Consider the following 21,037-nt stretch of genomic DNA (forward strand, 5'->3'; position numbering starts at 1 on the left):
GAGAGATACGACGGCGTATCTGAGATACGACGGCGTATCTCTGCTGTGAATCTGGCCCTATGTAACTATGTAAATAATAATAATAATAATAATAATATGTTTTTATTATTATTGTTATTTATAATTATTAATTTGTTACATTCCATTTGTTTTGATACGGCATTCATTATTACGGATAATTCATAACTTTGGATAAATTCATAACGTTCACTAACCGCCAAATTGTAAAGGAAATTCCAATACCTATAATTTAATAGTTAAGTTATTATTAGTTGGTTATTATTTCAGATTTTCGAATTTGTGTTTTTACATTTTTGAATTTTTGTTCTTATTTTTGGATTTTCGTTCTTTTGAATTTTTGTTCTTATTTTTGGTTGGATTTTGTAATTTCGAATTTCTATATTTTGTAATTTCAGAATTTTTGAATATCGAATTTCCAAGTTTCTGAAATTCCAAGTTTCTGAAATTCCAAGTTTCTGAAATTCCAAGTTTCTGAAATTCCGAGTTTCTGAAATTCCGAATTTCCAAGTTTCTGAAATTCTAAATTTCCAAGTTTCTGAAATTCTGAATTTCCAAGTTTCTGAAATTCCAAGTTTCTGAAATTCCAAGTTTCTGAAATTCCAAGTTTCTGAAATTCCAAGTTTCTGAAATTCCGAGTTTCTAAAATTCAGAGTTTCTGAAATTCCGAATTTCCAAGTTTCTGAAATTCTGAATTTCCAAGTTTCTGAAATTCTGAATTTCTAAGTTTCTGAAATTCTGAATTTCTAAGTTTCTGAAATTCTGAATTTCCAAGTTTCTGAAATTCTGAATTTCCAAGTTTCTGAAATTCTGGATTTCCAAGTTTCTGAAATTTTGAATCTTCGAATTCTGTGGGAAACCTGATATCGTGAATGCAGGATCCTGGGTTTGGTAACACTTCAATGCTGCACCTTCCACTGCTGGACTCAATTCTATATTATGTACAGGTAAAGCGATGTCCATATTCTACATCATTAATGATCATGAGATAATTTTGGGCATCGCACAATGCCTTAGTGCCACATCCACGAAACGAATAAGCCGCAGTGTCAAAATCTGTAGGAACAGACAAATTTTTACACAATTATACCACCGAGAATACAGAAATGATCTTCAATACACAGCTAGTAGTAATAAATCACTTCAACACGACTGATTGTACTATAAATCATCAATTTATTCACAAAACCTTCACTCCTAACTATCGTTCTCTAAATTGCAATGCAAAAAAATGTCAACTAAATAAAATTCAGTATTCTAAAGTCAAGCCTCGTACACACGGGCCAGAATCTCGTCAGGAAAAAAACTTAGGGCCAGATTCAGAGACATCCGCGGCGGCATAACGTATTGCATTTACGTTACACCGCCGCAAGTTTTACAGGCAAGTGCTTGATTCACAAAGCACTTGCCTGTAAACTTGCGGCGGCATAGCGTAAATCCGTCCGGCGCAAGCCCGCCTAATTCAAATGGGGCGTGTATCATTTAAATTAGGCGCGTTCCCGCGCTGAACGTACTGCGCATGCTTCGTTTTGAAATTTCCCGCCGTGCTTTGCGCCAAATGACGTCGCACCGACGTCATTTTTTGAACGGCGACGTGCGTTACGTCCTTTCCTATTCACGGACGACTTACGCAAAAAAAAAAAAACATTTAAAATTCGACGCGGGAACGACGGCCATACTTTAACATGGCTAATCTAAATATAAGCCATTGAAATAGCAGCCGTAACTTTACGCCGGGAAAAGCCGACTAGCGACGACGTAAGAGAATGCGACGACCATGCGTACCTTCGTTGATCGCCGTAAACAGCTAATTAGCATACCCGACGCGGAAAACAACGCGAACTCCACCCAGCGGGCGCCAAAGTATTGCATCCTAAGATCTGAAGGCGTACGAAGCCGTACGCCTGTCGGATCTTACCCAAATGCCGTCGTATCTTGGTTTGAGAATTCAAACTAAAGATACGACGCGGCAAATTTGAAAGTACGCCGGCGTATTGGGGGGGGCCCAGAGGTCCCCCCCAATTCGTGGCACCCCCCGCTTCTCAAGTCACGGCCCCCCACCGCTTCTCAATTATGTCAATTATTAGTTGGCGGTGGCACCCCCCACTACACAATTTGCAGCAGCCACCCGCTTCTCAACTTGAGGCGGCAGCACCCTCCCCCCCCGGTTCTCTGCTCCAGGGGGCCCATGCCTGAAGCTGTGTAAGGGGCCCCATAATTCCTGAGATGGGGGCCCTGCTGACACCCCTGGAAGCATCTGCAGAAACATCCAGTGTGCATGAGGCCTCAATGTTCTATGAATTCCCTGACAAGTCGTTATTAGATAAGAAAGTAAACTTACCGGTGGACATGGTCATTGCATAGCTCACACACTCATTCTCATCCCCCCGGCACTCCAGGGTGTCATTGGTCTCACAGGAGTCAGCATAGGAGGACAGACATGTTTTGCATTTCTTTTCGTTGAGTTTTGCCAATTTAGGTTTCCCTGCACAATAATAGAAGTATTACAATGTTAGAGGAATGTATTAAAGGAGGAGCCTAAACATTCCTTTTTGTTTGTAGTTTTGAAAAGAACTGGCAAGGGTTAAACCATATTTATTTTATTTTTTTACTGCTATCTGTGTACATGCTGGAGAGAGGCCAGCCTTCTAACCTTTAATGTGAACTGTGAGCAAGTGCCATGGAAGAGTGGAGAGAGCAAAGTGCTGAGACCTGATTTGAATGACATTTCTGCTTGTAGCATGAATTTGAGGATGAATCGCTCCATAGTGGCTGTAACTTCATAGGTCAGTGAGGTCTTGTCTTAAAGCTCATTTTAATTGTCTATAGCAGGGCAATGGTTCACAGGAGCAGCAAGGAAGCACTGGTAAGGTGAGTAAAGGTGGTTTGGTGAGTGGGCCTTTGTGGACCACTGGGCACTTATCTTCAGTGTTGTCTGTTCCGTTCCATTTTCCTTTCCTTTCCATTCTCCCCTATGGCAGTGCCCAGTTTCCTATACAAAAAATGTTACAATAGCTTGTGTTTTAGCCCTACAAATGGCAATTCACATTATTCAATTGTCTATAGCAGGGCGGGAGCACTGGTAAGGTGAGTAAAGGTGGTTCGGGGAGGGGGCCTTTGTGACCCACTGGGCACTTATCTTCAATGGTGTCTGTCCCTCTTCTCTCCTGTTCTCTGCTCTCCACTCCTACCCCCTCCTTTTCCTTCTTCCCTTCCCTCCCCACCCCTCTCCTCCCCTCTCTTCTCCCTTCTCTCCTCTCCTCCCCCCTCCCCTCCTCTCTCCTCTTCTCTTCTCCTTCCCTCTCCTCTCTTCTCTCCTCTTCTCTCCCCTTTCCCCTCTCCTATCCTCCCTTTTGCTCTCCTCCGCTCCTCTCTCTCCTCCTCTCCCCTATCCCCTCCACTCCCTTCTCCTCCCCTCTCATATCCTCCCTTTTCTTTTTCTCTCCTCCCTCCCCTCTCCCCTCTCCTCCTTTTTCCTCTCCTCTCCCTTCCCCCTCCCCCTTCTCCCCTATCTCTTCCCTCCCCTCCTCTCTGCTCCTCTCTTCTCTCCCCTCTCACCTTAACTCCCTTCCCCCTCCCCTCTCCTTTACTTTCTTAAATTTTGGCTTTGAAACATGCCCACCTATATGGCAATGCCATCTCCTATCCTCCCTTTTATTTTCCTCTCCTCCCTTCTTTTGCTCTTCTCCCCTCCTCTCCCCTCTTTTCCTCTCCTCCCCTCCTCTCCTCTCCTCTCCCTTCCCCCTCCCCTCTCCACCCCTTCTCCCCTTTTCCCTATCTCGACCCTCCCCCCCTCTCCTCTCCCATCCCCTCTGTCCCTCTCCTCTTTACCCTCAACTCCATTCCCCTCCCCTCTCCTTTACTTTCTTTCTTCAATTTTGGCTTTGAAACATGCCCTCTCCTAGCCTCCCTTTTATTTTCCTCTCCTCCCTTTTCTTTTCCTCCTCTCCTCCCCTCATCTCCCTTTTCCTCTCCTCCCCTTCTTCCCTCTCCCTTCTCCCCTATCTCTCCCCTCCCCTCCTCTCCCATCCCCTCTGCTCCTCTCCTCTCTCCCCTTAACTCCCTTCCCCTCCCCTTTCTTTCTTCAATTTTGGCTTTGAAACATGCCCGCCTATATGGCAGTGCCAATTTCTGATACAAAAAGTTGGACACAAGCTTGCTCAGCCCTACAAACGGCAAATCATTTTTTATTTTATTCAATCTTGACCAATTGTAGAACTAATCCACAATTAAAAATAAATAAATAGGAGTTTTATGAAAGAATCTGTCCCTAATAGTTCCAACACAATGGCCATACGGCTGCTGTGATCCCACCCTTTGATAAAAAGGAGGCTTGTTAGCCACTCCTTCATATTATTGGCTCTTGTGACTCGACTGACCAATAGCAAAGGCTTGAACCGCAATATAGGTTTTTCCCTAATTCTGGCAAAATCCCAGGGATTATCTACAAACCCAACCACCTCCCTAGCCCCTACCAGGATAACTGCACTGAAAAGCATGGCTTTCCTTTATTGAAGGAATTTTGCATGAAGGCAGGAGGTGAAAAAACAGCCAATATGTAAAAAAACAAACAAAAAAAACCTCCAAATTAGACCTGAAAACAGAAGTTGGAGATTTCCTTACATGGTTCTATTGAAGGTGTACAGCCGTCTTCTTTGCAGCAACTTGTTCCTGTGGCAATTCTTTTGCCGGTTATAGACATAGTTCCAAAGATGTTGCACTTGTCTTCCGGAACACATGATCGGGCAATGGAAGATGTTTTGTTTCCAGCTGAAAATAAAAAATAAAGGTGCTCAAAGCTACAGAACCAAAAAAGTTTGTGCTGCCAGTTGTGCGCACCACTTGTGTTTTGTATTATAGATTACTCTTTAAGCCTCGTACACGCGATCGGACTTCCATCGGACAAATCTGTGGATTTTTGTCCGAAGGGCGTTGGCCGTGACCTTGTTCTGCATACAGATGGCAGAACTTTTTCAGCCAACATACACCAAACTACGCTGTTTTTCTGCTCTTTAGCGCCACCCTTTGGGCAACTTCTGCTAATGTTGTGTGATGGTTAGCATTGGTTCGGAGCATGCGTGTTTGTACTTTTTAGTCCGACAGACTTGTGTACACATTTGTTGTCGGACAATTTGAGAGCATGCACAGCTAACATTTGTTTTTGGAAATTCCGACAACAATTGTCCGATGGGGCGTACAGACGGTGGGATTATCCGACAAAACACGTCTGTCAGACAATTGTTGTCGGAATATCACATCCTCTGTACGGCCTTAAGTGGTCAAGACTGAGCCTCCAGGGATTGCAGAGGAAAACTTATAAGGAGCAGAATAATGAGTGTAATCCCTGCCCCGTAGGATGGGTTTCCCTCCATACGTCAACCAGACAGAGAGAATGGAGTAACTTTGCGAGGCAAAGACTCATCTTAGGGGGGCGCTTAAATTACAGTTGGTAGCGGACGGTCTAGGTTTGTCCAGACCCAAAACCAAAGCAAGATTGGAATCTCCTCTGAAAATCCCCATGCCATTTTATAAAACATTTTTGTATTGCGGGCAATGTCTTGCAGCCGGGAAAATCTATTTAAGTGTCATTTTTTTTTCTTTATATGCGTCAGTTTTGCTGCAGCAGGTTCTATACATGCTACAGATGCACCACTTTACAGACAGACTAAGTGGACCCCCCAGGCGCTATATTTAAAATCATTTTTCATTTGTATTGTTTCACTTTAAGTTTAATTAAAATCACTTCTTCTGTAAAAACTATGGCCCGGATTCAGATAGAATTTACGTCGGCGTATCAATTGATACGCCGCGTAAGTTCTAGGAAGTGCTGGCGTAACTTCTTTCTGTATTCAGAAAGCAAGATACGCCAGTATTTTACTAAGATACGGCCGGCGTAAGTCTCTTACACTGTCGTATCTTAGTTGCATATTTACGCTGGCCGCTAGGTGGGGCTTCCGTAGATTTACGCATATAATATGCAAATTAGGTAGATATGCCGATTCACGAACGTAGTTGCGTCCGGCGTATCTATATGCGTCGTTTACGTAAGGCGTCGGACCGGCGTAAAGTTACCCCTGCTCTATGAGGCGTAGCCAATGTTAAGTATGGACGTCGGGACAGCGTCGAATTTTCCGTCGTTTGCGTAAAATGTTCGCGAATAGGGCTTTGCGTAAGTTACGTTCACGTCGAAAGCATTGACTATTTGCGACGTGATTTGGAGCATGCGCACTGGGATACGTGCGCCGTTCGTAAAGAGCGTCAATTACGTGGGGTCATGATAGATTAACATACAACACGCCCACTACCAGACAAATTTGAATTAGGCGGGCTTACGCCGACACATTTACACTACGCCGCCGTAACATAGGGCGAAAGTTCTTTCTGAATACGGAACTTGCGTCCTAAGTTACGGCGGCGTAGTGTATCTCAGATACGCTACGCCCGCCTACAACTTAGACTATTCTTTCTGAATCCGGGCATGTGTGTATATATATATATATATATATTTTTTTTTTTGCATTGATACATGTCCCCCAGGGCAGTACCCGGGCCCCCATACCCTTTTATGGCCAATTACTTGCATATAGGCTTTCAAGTGGGGACTTTTGATTCTTCAAGTTCAGGTCCCATACACTTTAAAAGGGTTTGTGGTTCGGGTCCAAACTTTTTCCATGTTCGGAAGTTCTGGTGGGAACCAAACCGAGGGGGTGGGGGGGGGGGTGTTCGGTATATCACTACCGGGAACATTGTGAGTACAGACCTTTGTGTAGGATCCTAGTGACTGTGTGATGATACAATCCCTTGTACATCAGTGCAAGCGTTTGCTGGGACAGTTCCAATAGCGATGTTACTCATTCCTTGCATACTGGAAAGAAATAACTAAGACACTTTTCCAAAGTGAAGGGTGTCCTCCTATTACTGTACTGGGCGGTTCGTCCATAGAGGGCGCTGGAGCGCCGCCCCCTCTGGCTCTCACCACCACTGAGTCTAATAACATAGATTTATGCATTGCCCAAATCTATGTTATTGTCACCGCTGCGCTGTTCTATTCAGATGGCCGGACATGAGGCGCCGACCATCTGAATAACGGCAGCTGGTTGGCTGTACGGAAGTGCCTATCAGAGCCAGCGGCTCTGAAAGGCTTCCCGAGTACAGCCCTCGGGTCCCCGGAAGCTTATCCTCAGAACGCACGGGGTGTGCGTTCCTTGGATAAGACTGACAGGCGTGTCAGACAATCAGGTTGGCCGGTTCTGGCTACCGGTAACCTGATTGGCTGAAGCGTCATCGAGGGCGGGAGAAGACATCGAGGGTGGAGGACGTGGATGGCTGACTCCAGTAAAGGTAAGTGCCGGGTGGGGGGGGGGAAGGGGCACAGCGGCGACGAAGGGCACAGTGACATCAATGGGCACAGTGGCGACAATAGGCACAGTGGGGACAATTGGCACAGCGGCATGAATGGGCACAGTGGCGACAATTAAAGGGCACAGTGACGACAATAGGCACAGTGGGGACAATGGGCACAGTGGGGACAATTGGCACAGTGACATCAATGGGCACAGTGGTGACAATTGGCACAGTGGCGACAATTGATGTCACAGTGGCTGTGTTTGATGGCATGGCACAGTGACTGCGTTTGATGGCATGGCACAGGGGTGACAAGTGATGTCACAGTGGCTGTGTTTGATGGCATGGCACAGTGACTGCGTTTGTTGGCATGGCACAGTGGTGCAAATTGATGGCACAGTGGCTGCGTTTGATGGCATGGCATAGTGACTGCATTTGATGGCATGAAACAGTGGTGCGAATTGATGGCACAGTGGCTGCGTTTGATGGCATGGAATAGTGGTGACAATTCATGGCACATTGTCTGCGTTTGATGGCATGGCATAGTGACTGCATTTGATGGCATGGAACAGTGGTGACAATTCATGGCACAGTGGCTGCGTTTGATGGCATGGCATAGTGACTGCGTTTGATGGCATGGCACAGTGGTGAAAATTGATGGCACAGTGGCTGAATTTGATGGGCACGGTGAGGCTGCAATTTTTTTTTCCATTTGCGCCCCCCCCAAAAATGTTGAGCACCAGCCGCCACTGCACAACTCCCTACACCCCATCCAAAGTTTAATTTGCAATAATGCATCAAGACAACAAACCCCTACTTCATTGAGCTGGACAGAGTGACTGTTTCTGTGTACCTGGCTACCCCTGCACCAATATGGAAGAAGAACCAGTTAAACTACAGCGCCCCCTTTTGGGGGTAGCACTATACTCAATTCCCTACTCCTGGGTTTGTAATGGGTTTACCATAAGGTGGTGAGTCAAGAGAAGGTAAAGATGAAAAGCTTATTTTGACTTACCAGATACGGTTACTCTGTATGAGGAACCACAGATAGTATTTTTAGGGCAAAAGTCCAGTTTACCTTCGCATTCTAAAGCATCCTCAGCTCTGCAGAATACACACATAGGAGGAGTGCCTAAAATATAAAATAATAAAAGACAAAAAAATAAATAATAGGAAATCTCATCAACATGGGAAATAAATAATATACAAAACAGAGAGAAGGATAGAACTTTATACTTCCAAAAAAACTGACATTACGAAGATAAAAAAAATAATAAATATTTATTTTTTTCAAATAATTTTATAAATTACTATACTTTTTTTTTCTATAGGAAGAAACATAAAAACAAATAAACATATTATAATAGATAAACCCTGTGTAACCACTTAAGGACCGCCTAACGCCGATATACGTTGCCAGAATGGCACGGCTGGGCACAATCACGTACAGGTACGTGGCCCTTTAAGTGCCCAGCCGTGGGTCGCTCGTGCCGCCGCCGGCGTGCTCGCGACCCGGTCCGAAGCTCCGTGAAAGCACCCGCGGACCCAATCGCCGCCGGTGTCCCGCGATCGGGTCACAGGAGCTGAAGAACGGGGAGAGGTGTGTGTAAACAAACATTCCCCCGTTCTTCTCTGTGGCTTGTCACTGTCATAGGGAACGACGATCAGTGACGTCACAAGCCCAGCCACGCCCCCCCTACAGTAAGAAACACACAATTGGGCACACTTAACCCCTTTAGCGCCCCCTAGGGTTAGCCCCTTCACTGCCATTGTAATTTTCACAGTAATCAGTGCATTTTTATAGCACTCCCGAAGCTCCGGGACCGTGGGACCTGCAGGCCCGATCGCCGCTGGGGTCCTGCGATCGGTCCCCGGAGCTGAAGAACGGGGAGAGCCGCGTGTAAACACAGCTTCCCTGTGCTTCACTGTGGTGGCTGCATCGATCGTGTCATCCCCTTTATAGGGAGACAATCGATGACGTCAGTCCTACAGCCACACCCCCCTACAATTGTAAACACACACTAGGTGAAACATAACTCATTCAGCGCCCCCTTGTGGTTAACTCCCAAACTGCAACTGTCATTTCCACAATAAACAATGCATTTTAAATGCATTTTTTGCTGTAAAAATTACAATGGTCCCAAAAATGTGTCAAAATTGTCCGAAGTGTCCGCCATAATGTCGCAGTCACAAAAAAAATCGCTGATCGCCGCCATTAGTAGTAGAAAAAACAAAAATAATAAAAATGCAATAAAACTATCCCCTATTTTGTAAACGCTATAAATTTTGCGCAAAACAACCGATAAACACTTATTGCGATTTTTTTTTTTACCAAACATAGGTAGAAGAATACGTATCGGCCTAAACTGAGGGGAAAAACATTTTTTTTATATATTTTTGGGGGAAATTTATTACAGCAAAAAGTAAAAAATATTGTTTTTTTTTTTTAAATTGTCGCTCTATTTTTGTTTGTAGCACGAAAAATAAAAACCGCAGAGGTGATCAAATACCACCAAAAGAAAGCTCTATTTGTGGGGAAAAAAGGACGCCAATTTTGTTTGGGAGCCACGTCGCACAACCGCGCAATTGTCAGTTAAATCGACGCAGTGCCGGATCGCAAAAAAAGGACCAGGTTCTTTACCTGCATATTGGTCCGGGTCTTAAAGCGGAGGTTCACCCATAGAGAACACATTTTCCCCTTAGATTCATGCTCGTTTGGTCTTCGAGAATCGGCTAGTTGTTTTAAAATATGACCTGTACTTACCGTTTACGAGATGCATCTTCTCAGTCGCTTCCGGGTATGGGGCTGCGGGACTGGGCGTTCCTTCTTGATTGACAGGCTTCAGACGGTCGCATCCATCGCGTCACAAATTTCCGAAAGAAGCCGAACGTCGGTGCGCAGGCGCAGTATAGAGCCGCACCGACGTTCGGCTTCTTTCGGCTACGAGTGACGCGATGGATGCGACCGTCGGAAGCCTCTCGGAAGACTGTCAATCAAGAAGGAACGCCCGCTCCCGAAGACCCATACCCGGAAGCGACGGAAGAAGATGCATCTCGAAAACGGGTAAGTACAGATCATATTTTAAAACAACTAGCCGATTCCACTAGACAAAACGAGCATGAAGCTTAGGGGAAAAAAGAAAAAAAAAACTAATTGGGTGAACTCCCACTTTAAGTAGTTAAAGATGGCCCTGGTTCATGGAGGAGGGGAAGAGGACTCCAGTGGCAACCTGTGAAGCTCTGGTAAACTCCATGCCCAAGAGGGTTAGGACTGCTGGAAAATAATGGTGGCCACAAAAAATATTGACACTTTGGGCCCGATTTGGAAATTTTCACTTAGGGGTGTACTCACTTTTGATGCCAGCGGTTTAGACATTAATGGCTGTGTGTTGAGTTATTTTGAGGAGACAACATAACAGCCAGTACACTAGACCTTCAGAAAATCACCCCATATGTTTCCCAGGAGAAGTGTCTGATAAGAACACACAGCGCTGATATGGAAGGAAATGTGTAATAGTTTCTCACCTCCTGCAGGTTGGGCCTCGGATTTTGTAGGGTCACAAGAAAATTCCACGTTAATGAAAGCCGGGTCATTTTTATAGGTAAAGCTCTTCATATCGCAGACACTTTTAGTAGCGCAACCCATTGCACTTTCTTTAAAACCTTTAGAAACCAAACAAGACATAGAGATTAAACCCCAAAAATAAAAACATTTAAATATTACAGCATACAAATTCTTACATTGGGTGGCTGCAGTAGTTTTATCTGACATTTTTTTACTTTATTTTCACCTGGTGATCCTGTTCCAAAAAAAAAAATACATATGTCCTTGTGATAAATGAAATACCTGCTGTTTCAGTGGATTGAGCGACACACATTAGCTCACTGCCGGTACATTGTAATTCTGACTCCGGGTTACACTTGCCGTTTTTTAAATCTCTGCATGTCGGGCATGACAGCCCATTGGCCTTAGAACTGTCGGCGGGCCCTTTAAGAAGATAATAAAAAAAATAGCATTTTAAAAGGCATGTTAAAAATAAAAGCAAAGTTAACTAAACCAATGTGCATTGCCAGGCCCACCATCAGGGGGGGTAAAGGCAGTACACCTGTAAGGGGCCCCGAATGGCAACCCTCCTTTTTAAAACATTTTTTTTTTATAACATTTTGTTTTAAATTGTGTTTTAGATATTTTTATTTTATTTATTTTTTTGTTTTAATTAACTGGCCCAGAGGTCACCAGGGCCCCGGATGGCAACCCCCCCCCCTTTTTTTTATATACATTTTTTTTTTATCTTTTTTTATATATTTTTTTTATTTTAATTTTTTTATTAAAGGGCCCAGAGATCCCCAGGGCCCCAGATGGCAACCCCCCCTTTCTATTTATTTATTTTATAAAAAAAAAAATGTGTATATATATAACAAATTGGGGTAGATTCAGATAGAATGGTCAATCTGTCCGCCCGGCGTAACGTATCTCAGATACGTTACGCCGCCGTAATTTAGGGCGCAAGTTCTGTACTCAGAAACAACTTGCGCCCTCAGTTACGGCGGCGTAACGTATGTGTGTCGGCATAAGCCCACCTAATTCAAATGTGGATGATGTGGGCGTGTTTTATGTATATTAACTGTGACCCCACGTATTTGACGTTTTTTTTTTTACGAACGGCGCATGCGCCGTTTCGTGAAAAAATCCCAGTGCGCATGCTCGAAATTCCGCCGCAAATCGTCATTGCTTTTGACGTGAACGTAAATTACGTCCAGCCCTATTCGCGAACGACTTACGCGAACGACTTACGCAAACGACGTAAACATTTTTAAACTCGACGCGGGAACGACGGCCATACTTAACATAGGATACCCCTCATATAGCAGGGGTAACTATACGCCGAAAAAAGCCGAACGCAAACCTGTCGGATCTAAGGGAGATCTATGCGTAACTGATTCTATGAATCAGCCGCATAGATCCGACCGTCGGATCTCAGAGTAACTATACGCCGAAAAAAGCCTAACGTAAACAACGTAAAAAAATGCGCCGGCCAGACGTCCTTTTCTGAATCGGCGTATCTAGCTCATTTGCATATTCCTCGCGTAAATCTACAGAAGCGCCACCTAGCGGCCAGCGTAAATATGCAGCCTAAGATCCGACGGTGTAAAACACTTACGCCGGTCGGGTCTTAGGGAAATCTATGCGTAACTGATTCTATGAATCAGGCGCATAGATACGACCCCACACACTCAGAGATACGCCGTCGTATCTTCTCTCTGAATCTACCCCACTGTGTTCTTATTAAGGGGCCCAGAGGTCCCCAGGGCCCCGGATGGCAACCCCCCCCTTTTTTTATTTTATTTTTTTATAAAAAAAATGATTTTTTTTATATATTTTTTTTCTTATTTTTATTATTTTTTTTGTTTTTATTAAAGGGCCCAGAGGTCTCCAGGGCCCCGGATGGCTACCCCCTTGTCACTGTGTTTTTTTTTTTTTTTTTTGCAAACATACATCCATCAATGTGAGAACAGGTATTTGCACCACTTCCGGGTTCGGATCCCCGCGGGGAATCCAGCCTGTCACGTCAACCCAACCCCCCCCCCCCCCGCTGTCTTCTGGGAAAAACTGTTCCCAGGAGAGAGCTGGGACCAGTGACGCGCGCTGCGATCCCCGCGCATGCGCAGTAGGGAATCGGGCAGTGAAGTGAATATGCACCCAAGATACGAAGGCGTAAGGAGACTTACGTCGGTCGTAATCGTGCAAAATTCAGGCGTATCTCAGTTCCTGAATAAGCGCATAGATACGCCGTCGTAAGTCCTTTCTGAATCCGGGCCTATTTGTTCTTTCATCAGGAGGAGGGGCTTTCTCAGCTAAGCACACTCCCTGCCTGCATGCCTGGGCTAGGGACAGATGGATTCCAGGAAGTCATTTTTAAATGAATAATTTGCTCTTACTGCGGATGGCCGCGGCTGGAAATGCTAGAGGGGGAGGGGGGGGTGTATTTCAAAGTGATTTCTCAACAAAATAAAACATGGAGACATGGACGGATGTGGGAGTTTTGCTTAGTATGGTAAACAAGAATTAAAAATGGTGTTTTCAGTTTGTGGTGCTCACATTTCCACTTTAAATAAAGGAAATAAAAGGAGCTTACATCGGGGTAGCGACGGGGTGCAGGAATCCGTGTCGCAGCATGAAATCCCCATTTTCATCGTGCCGTTTACATGGGTAATGCTAACAGTTTTATCACACTTTTTTGTTGGCATGCATGACTTTATATAGTCTTTATAGAGTTTTCCATCTGTGTAGTGAATTATAAAACAGATGTTAGTAAAAAATAATAATAATGTTTAACAATAACAATGTTTATAATATAAACTATTTTGGTTTATACATCTATGCTAAGAACTCGAGTTTGTTTAAAAAAAATGATCTAACCAGAGCCAAAGCAAAATAATAATAATAATAATCATCATCATCCACAATATGCTCAGATTCTAAAATTAATAAATCATCGATGCACAACTAAGGCCGCGTACAGACGAGCAAACATGTACGATGAAACTGGTCCGCCGGACCGTTTTCACTGTACATGTCTGCCCGGGGATTTCTGTATGGTGGCTGTACTCACCATCGTACAGAAATCCGCGCGTAAACAATACGCGGGGCGTGGCCGCGCCGTCGCCGCGCCGATGACGTGGCGACGTGGGCGGCCCTGCCAGTTCCACGCATGCGTCAAAGTCATTCGACGCATGCGAGGGATGGCGGGCGCTCGGACATGTACGGTAGGTATGTACAGACGACCGAACATGTCCGAGGGGACAGGATTCCAGCGGGCATGTTTCTAAACAAGTCCAGAAATATTTGCCCGCTGGAAAAAGGCCCGGCGGGCAAATGTTTGCTGGAATCCTGTCCGCTCGGGCCTACACACGACCGAACATGTCTGCTGAAACTGGTCCGCGGACCAGTTTCAGCAGACATGTTCGGTCGTGTGTACGGCCCATTAAGCAAAAAATAAATATAATAATAGAGGTTAGAATGAGGAGAAAGGAAAGGGGGAGGGGCATAGATTAGAATGGGGGTGAGGAAAGGGGGAGGGGCATATCTTAAAAAGGGGGAGGGGTAGAGATTCGAATGGGGAGAGAGGAAAGGGGAGGGGCAGAGATTAGAATGGGGAGAGAGGAAAGGGGGAGGGGCAGAGATTAGAATGGGGAGAGAGGAAAGGGGAGGGGCAGAGATTAGAATGGGGAGAGAGGAAAGGGGAGGGGCAGAGATTTGAATGGGGAGCGAGGAAAGGGGAGGGGCAGAGATTAGAATGGGGAGAGGCAAGGGGGAGGGGCAGAGATTACAATGAGGAGAAAGTAAAGGGGGAGGGGCAGAGATTAGAATGGAGACAGAGGAAAGGGGAGGGGCAAAGATTAAAATGGGGGGAGGGAGAATATTCGAGAGGGAAGAGAGGAAAGGGGAGGGGCATAGATTAGAATTGGGAGAGAGGAAAGGGGGAGGGGCAGATATTAGAATGGGGACAGAGGAAAGGGGGAGGGGCAGAGATTTGAATGGGGAGAGAGGAAAGGGGAGGGGCAGAGATTAGAATGGGGAGAGAGGAAAGGGGGAGGGTCAGAGATTAGAATGGGGACAGAGGAAAGGGGGAGGGGCAGAGATTAGAATGGGGGAGAGGAAAGGGGAGGGGCAGAGATTTGAATGGGGAGAGAGGAAAGGGGAGGGGCAGAGATTAGAATGGGGAGAGAGGAAAGGGGGAGGGTCAGAGATTAGAATGGGGACAGAGGAAAGGGGGAGGGGCAGAGATTAGAATGGGGGAGAGGAAAGGGGAGGGGCAGAGATTTGAATGGGGAGAGAGGAAAGGGGAGGGGCAGAGATTAGAATGGGGAGAGGGGAAAGGGGCATGAGGAGGAATGAGGGACGGAGGGACATTGCTCCAAATCAGGGACAGTTGGGAGCTATGGGTGCATGTCTACTCATCCCGTGCCTCCTACACGTACTGGTTACATACTGTATGTGCTGGTGTGGGCTTCCTGGATCCTATGCCCCTAGTGCAGGAGGGCCCCTCCCAACCTGGCTTATATGTGGGCACTGACTCACCCATGACATCACTAAAAGGGGCCTAGCACCCGATGACACTGTCTGCTGTAACCAGACTCCATTCTGTCACAGAGCCACCTAGTGGAAGACTAGCTAGCTGCAGCTGCCTACCAGCTCACTGGATTTCTGGTAGAATAAACATTTTCATTTTTATTTGCTTTTATTGAATAAAACACTTTCAATGGTATAAAGAAACAACCAAAAAAAAGCAAATAAAATGTATTGTTGAAGTTAAAGCACACTTTAAAGCTAAATTTACGTCAAATTTCCCATAATACTGTACCTTCAGTAATTTCCCTATAGGTGAAACCACAGCTGTGTTCAAGCGGACAGGTCACCTTAAAGCCTTGGCAAGCTGAGTTGGTTTTTGCGCATTGAAAACATGAAAGGGGAACAGCTGAGCAAAACAAAGAAAGGGAAAATAATTATTAAGGACACATAATATAATATCATTTAAATAAGAAAATATTTCATTTTTCTTTATATAAAATAATAAATAATTGTCATATTTTCCTGCTCCTGTGTAATGGTTTTGCACAGAACAGCCCAGATCCTCCTCCTTTTTATATTCTATTCTATTCATTCTTTTATTTTCTATTTTGTTTTACTATTCTATTATTTTAGTTTCTGTTATATTATTTTCTATTCTATTTTTTTTTTATTTATTTCCTTTATTTTTTATTCTATTTTATTCTCTTTGGAAATTGGAAAACTATTTGGATTCGAAAACTTTTCAAATTCGAAAACTTTTCAAAATTGATTTGAAAACTATTTTAATCTATTCGTAATAATATTTTTTTGTCTTTTCAGATTCATTTAAATTTGGTACTTTTGGCCCAGATTCAAGAAGCAATTGCGCCCGTGTAACCATAAGTTACACGGCGCAATTGCTTACTTGCCCCGGCGTAACGAGTTCTCCTGATTCAGGAACCTCGTTACACCGACTGCAGCCTAAAATCTGCGCGGCATAAGGCACTTATGCCTCGCAGATTTTAGGCTGCATTCTTGTGCTTGCCGCTAGGGGGCGCTCCCATTGTGATCAGCGTGTAGTATGCAAATTGCATACTACCAACTGATTCACAAACTTGCGCGGGCCCCGCGCAAGCCAGGTACGGAGTTTCCGTACGGCAACTTTAGCGCAAGGCTGCCCCTTCTAATAGTAGGGGCAGCCAATGCTAAAGTATTGCCGCCGCTCCCGCGACATTTGAATTTCACGTCGTTTGCGTAAGTGCTTCGTGAATGGCGCTGGACGCCATTCACGTTCACTTTGAAGCAAATGACGTCCTTGCGACGTCATTTGCCGCAATGCACGTCGGGAAAGTTTCCAGACGGAGCATGCGATGTATGCTCAGCGCGGGAGCGCGCCTAATTTAAATGATTCCCGCCCCCGGCAGGATCATTTAACTTGCGCGCGCTTACGCCGGGCAAATTTGCCGGCGCGCCCTCGCAGTTCACGGAGCTACTGTTCTGTGAATCGAGGGCAGCACAAAATATTTGCGGGGCGCAGGGCAAAATCGGTGCCCTGCTCCCCCGCAAATATCGCGCAATTCTACCTGAATCTGGGCCATTGTAATTAGGAAATTCGGATACATCCGAAAATTCCTAAAAAGGAAAACGTGTCCAAATTTAAATTCAGAACGAAACGAACTGCACATGTCTATTATTTTTTAGCACTGATCAGTGATCACTGTATTGGTGTCACTGGTCCCTAAAAAGTGTAAGTTAGTGTTCAAATTTTCTGTCGGCAATGTCGCAGTCCTGCTTAAAAACGCTGTTTGCCCCCATTACTAGTAAAAAAAAAAAATGCCATAAAAATATCCTATAGTTTGTAGACGCTATAACTTTTGCGCAAACCAATCAAGATACAGTACACTTATTGAGATTTTTTTTTTATACTAACAATGTGTAGCAGAATAAATATTTGACTAAACTGGTGAAGAAATTCAGTTTTTTACATATCGTATTTATTGGCGTATAACACACACTTTTTTCCCCTTATAATCAGGGGAAAATTGTGGGTGCGCGTTATACGTCGATCCCTTCTGTCTCTTAGGGGAAGAGGCGCGAGCGCCGCTGAATTACATAGAGCCCTGATCTCCTGTTAATGGCTAAAGATGGGCACTGAGCGGGGTGCATTGTTGGGCAATTTAATGGCTGAAGATAGGCACTGAACAGGGTGCATTGTTGGGCAATTTAATGGCTGCAGATAGGCACTGAGCAGGGTGCATTGTTGGGAAATTTAATGGCTGTAGTTGGGCAATGAACATGCTGCATTGTTGGTCTTTAATGGCTGCAGTTGGGCACTGAGCAGGGTGCATTGTTGGACAATTTAATGGCTTCAGATGGGCACTGAGCAGGGTGCATTGTTGGGCAATTTAATGGCTGCAGATGGGCACTGAGCAGGGTGTATTGTTGGGCAATTTATATTCTGCAGATGGGCACTGAGCAGGGTGCATTGTTGGGCAATTTAATGGCTGCAGATGGGCACTGAGCAGGCTGCATTGTTGGGCAATTTAATGGCTGCAGATGGGCAATGCGCAGGGTGCATTTGTTGGGCAATTTATGAGAAGGGTGCATTGTTGGGCAATTTAATGGCTGCAGATGGGCACTGAGCAGTCTGCATTGTTGGGCAATTTATAGGCTGCAGATGGGCACTGAGCAGGGTGCATTGTTGGGCAATTTAATGGCTGTAGATGGGCACTGAGCAGGGTGCATTTGTTGGGCAATTTATGAGAAGGGTGCATTGTTGGGCAATTTAATGGCTGCAGATGGGCACTGAGCAGTCTGCATTGTTGGGCAATTTATAGGCTGCAGATGGGCACTGAGCAGGGTGCATTGTTGGGCAATTTAATGGCTGTAGATGGGCACTGAGCAGGGTGCATTGTTGGGCAATTTAATGGCTGCAGATGGGCACTGAGCAGGGTGCATTGTTGGTCAATTTAACGGCTGCTGATGGGCAATGAGCAGGGTGCATTGTTGGGCAATTTATGAGAAGGGTGCATTGTTGGGCAATTTAATGGCTGCAGATGGGCACTGAGCAGGGTGCATTGTTGGTCAATTTAATGGCTGCAGATGGGCAATGAGCAGGGTGCATTGCTGGGCAATTTATGAGAAGGGTGCATTGTTGGGCAATTTAATGGCTGCAGATGGGCACTGAGCAGGGTGCATTATTGGGCAATTTATAGGCTGCAGATGGGCACTGAGCAGGGTGCATTGTTGGGAAATTTAGAGGCTGCAGATGGGCACTGAACAGGGTGCATTGTTGGGCAATCTAATGGCTGCAGATGGGCACTGAGCAGAGTGCATTGTTGGGCAATTTATTGGCTGCAGATGGGCACTGAGCAAGGTGAATTGTTGGGCAATTTAATGGCTGCAGATGGGCACTGAGCAGGGTGCATTGTTGGGCAATTTAATGGCTGCAGATGGGCACTGAGCAGGGTGCATTGTTGGGCAATTTAATGGCTGGAGATGGGCACTGAGCAGGGTGCATTGTTGGGCAATTTATAGGCTGCAGATGGGCACTGAGCAGGGTGCATTGTTGGGCAATTTATAGGCTGCAGATGGGCACTGAGCAGGGTGCATTGTTGGTCAATTTAACAGCTGCAGATGGGCAATGAGCAGGGTGCATTGTTGGGCAATTTAATGGCTGCAGATGGGCACTGAGCAGGGTGCATTGTTGGGCAATTTATGAGAAGGGTGCATTGTTGGGCAATTTAATGGCTGTAGATGGGCAATGAGCAGGGTGCATTGTTGGGCAATTTATGAGAAGGGTGCATTGTTGGGACAATTTAATGGCTGCAGATGGGCACTGAGCAGAGTGCATTGTTGGTCAATTTAACAGCTGCAGATGGGCAATGAGCAGGGTGCATTGTTGGGCAATTTAATGGCTGCAGATGGGCAATGAGCAGGGTGCATTGTTGGGCAATTTAATGGCTGCAGATGGGCACTGAGCAGGGTGCATTGTTGGTCAATTTAACAGCTGCAGATGGGCAATGAGCAGGGTGCATTGTTGGGCAATTTAATGGCTGCAGATGGGCACTGAACAGGGTGCATTGTTGGGCAATTTATGAGAAGGGTGCATTGTTGTGCAATTTAATGGCTGCAGATAAGTTCTTTATTTAAACTGTAATTTTTTTTCCTTAAAGCGGGAGTTCACCCATTAAACTATTTTTTCAAACAATCCCCTTAGATGGATGCTCGTTTTGTCTAGGGGAATCGGCTAGTTGTTTTAAAATATGAGCTGTACTTACCGTTTTCGAGATGCATCTTCTCCGTCGCTTCCGGGTATGGGTCTTCGGGAGCGGGCGTTCCTTCTTGATTGACATTCTTCCGAGAGGCTTCCGACGGTCGCATCCATCGCGTCACTCGTAGCCAAAAGAAGCCGAACGTCGGTGCGGCTCTATACGGCGCCTGCGCACCGACGTTCGGCTTCTTTCGGAAAATCGTGACGCGATGGATGCGACCGTCGGAAGCCTCTCGGAAGACTGTCAATCAAAATAGGAACACCCAGTCCCGCAGCCCATACCCGGAAGCGGCGGAGAAGATGCATCTCGTAAACGGTAAGTACGGATCATATTTTAAAACAACTAGCCGATTCCCCTAGACAAAACGAGCAGGAATCTAAGGGGAAAAAGGGTCATGTGCGGGTGAACCTCCGCTTTAAACTTTCCTCCTAAAATTGGGGTGCGTGTTATACACCCGTGCATGTTATACGCTGTTAAATACGGTATTTTCCTTGAATATGTTTTATAGCAAAAAGTCAAAAATATATATATATATATATATATATTTTCAAAATTGTCTATTTTTTTTTTGTTTATAGCGTGAAAAATACAAACCGCAGAGGAAAAAAAAAAAGAGAAAAGAAAGCTCTATTGGTGTGAAAAAAAGGACATGCATATTATTTGGGCACAGCATCACACGACCGCGCAATTGTCAGTTAAAGCGACGCAGTGCCGCATCGCCAAAAAATGTCCTGGTCAGGAAGGGGATGAAGTGGTTAAAGCACGAAAAAAAATAAAAAAAACATTTTGGAATGGAGCTTTCAATGATTTTTTTTTTCTTACCACTTCCAGTTGGGATTCCAGGTTCACACTGAAAATACTGGGAAAAAATGCCCTTGTCATTTCTGTAGTTGATTTGATAAGGAAAATCACAGACACCTTGTGAAGCGCAGCCCTTCATAATTTCACCAGAACCTATAGGAAAAAGTATAATTCAAACAAATTAAAAAAGCAATCTTTGTCATAAAGCTGAAAATAATATTTTGGCTTTCAAATATATTTTAACCATCTCAGCTCCAGAAGGTTTTACCCCCATCATGACCAAGTCATTTTTTTGCTATTCAGCACTGAGCTACTTTAACCACTTGGTATCCGGGCCATTGTACTATGACGGCCACAAGGTGGCTCTACAATGCCGGGAGGACATCTATTGATGTCCTCGGCTCCTCCGGCCACTGGGGGGCGTGTGAGCCGCGGCAGTGGCTCGCGCGTGCGTGCCCGCCGCGTCACTGAGGTGCCGATGCGCGTGCCTGGCAGCCACGATGTCCGCCAGGTACCCGAGAGCGCCCGTTACACAGCCAAGGACGTG

The 21,037-nt window shown here is 45.3% G+C and overlaps 1 protein-coding gene across 1 annotated transcript in view; it reads right to left on the reverse strand.

The window, feature by feature from the left end:
- Window positions 1–518: 518 nt before the first annotated feature.
- LOC120916317 overlaps window positions 519–21,037 on the reverse strand; it is a 48,445-nt gene continuing 27,926 nt past the window's right edge. The window contains exons 5-13 of the mRNA XM_040327223.1: window positions 20,512–20,643; window positions 15,729–15,842; window positions 13,500–13,646; window positions 11,210–11,350; window positions 10,888–11,025; window positions 8,378–8,494; window positions 4,642–4,788; window positions 2,360–2,503; window positions 519–1,074 (exon numbers count right to left, since the gene is read on the reverse strand). Of these exons, the coding sequence (XP_040183157.1) occupies window positions 956–1,074; window positions 2,360–2,503; window positions 4,642–4,788; window positions 8,378–8,494; window positions 10,888–11,025; window positions 11,210–11,350; window positions 13,500–13,646; window positions 15,729–15,842; window positions 20,512–20,643 (1,199 nt within the window). The 3' untranslated portion in view covers window positions 519–955. The remainder of the gene's footprint in view (window positions 1,075–2,359; window positions 2,504–4,641; window positions 4,789–8,377; window positions 8,495–10,887; window positions 11,026–11,209; window positions 11,351–13,499; window positions 13,647–15,728; window positions 15,843–20,511; window positions 20,644–21,037) is intronic.

This window comes from Rana temporaria, chromosome 10 (genome assembly GCF_905171775.1).
Source record: "Rana temporaria chromosome 10, aRanTem1.1, whole genome shotgun sequence".
Taxonomy (NCBI): domain Eukaryota; kingdom Metazoa; phylum Chordata; class Amphibia; order Anura; family Ranidae; genus Rana; species Rana temporaria.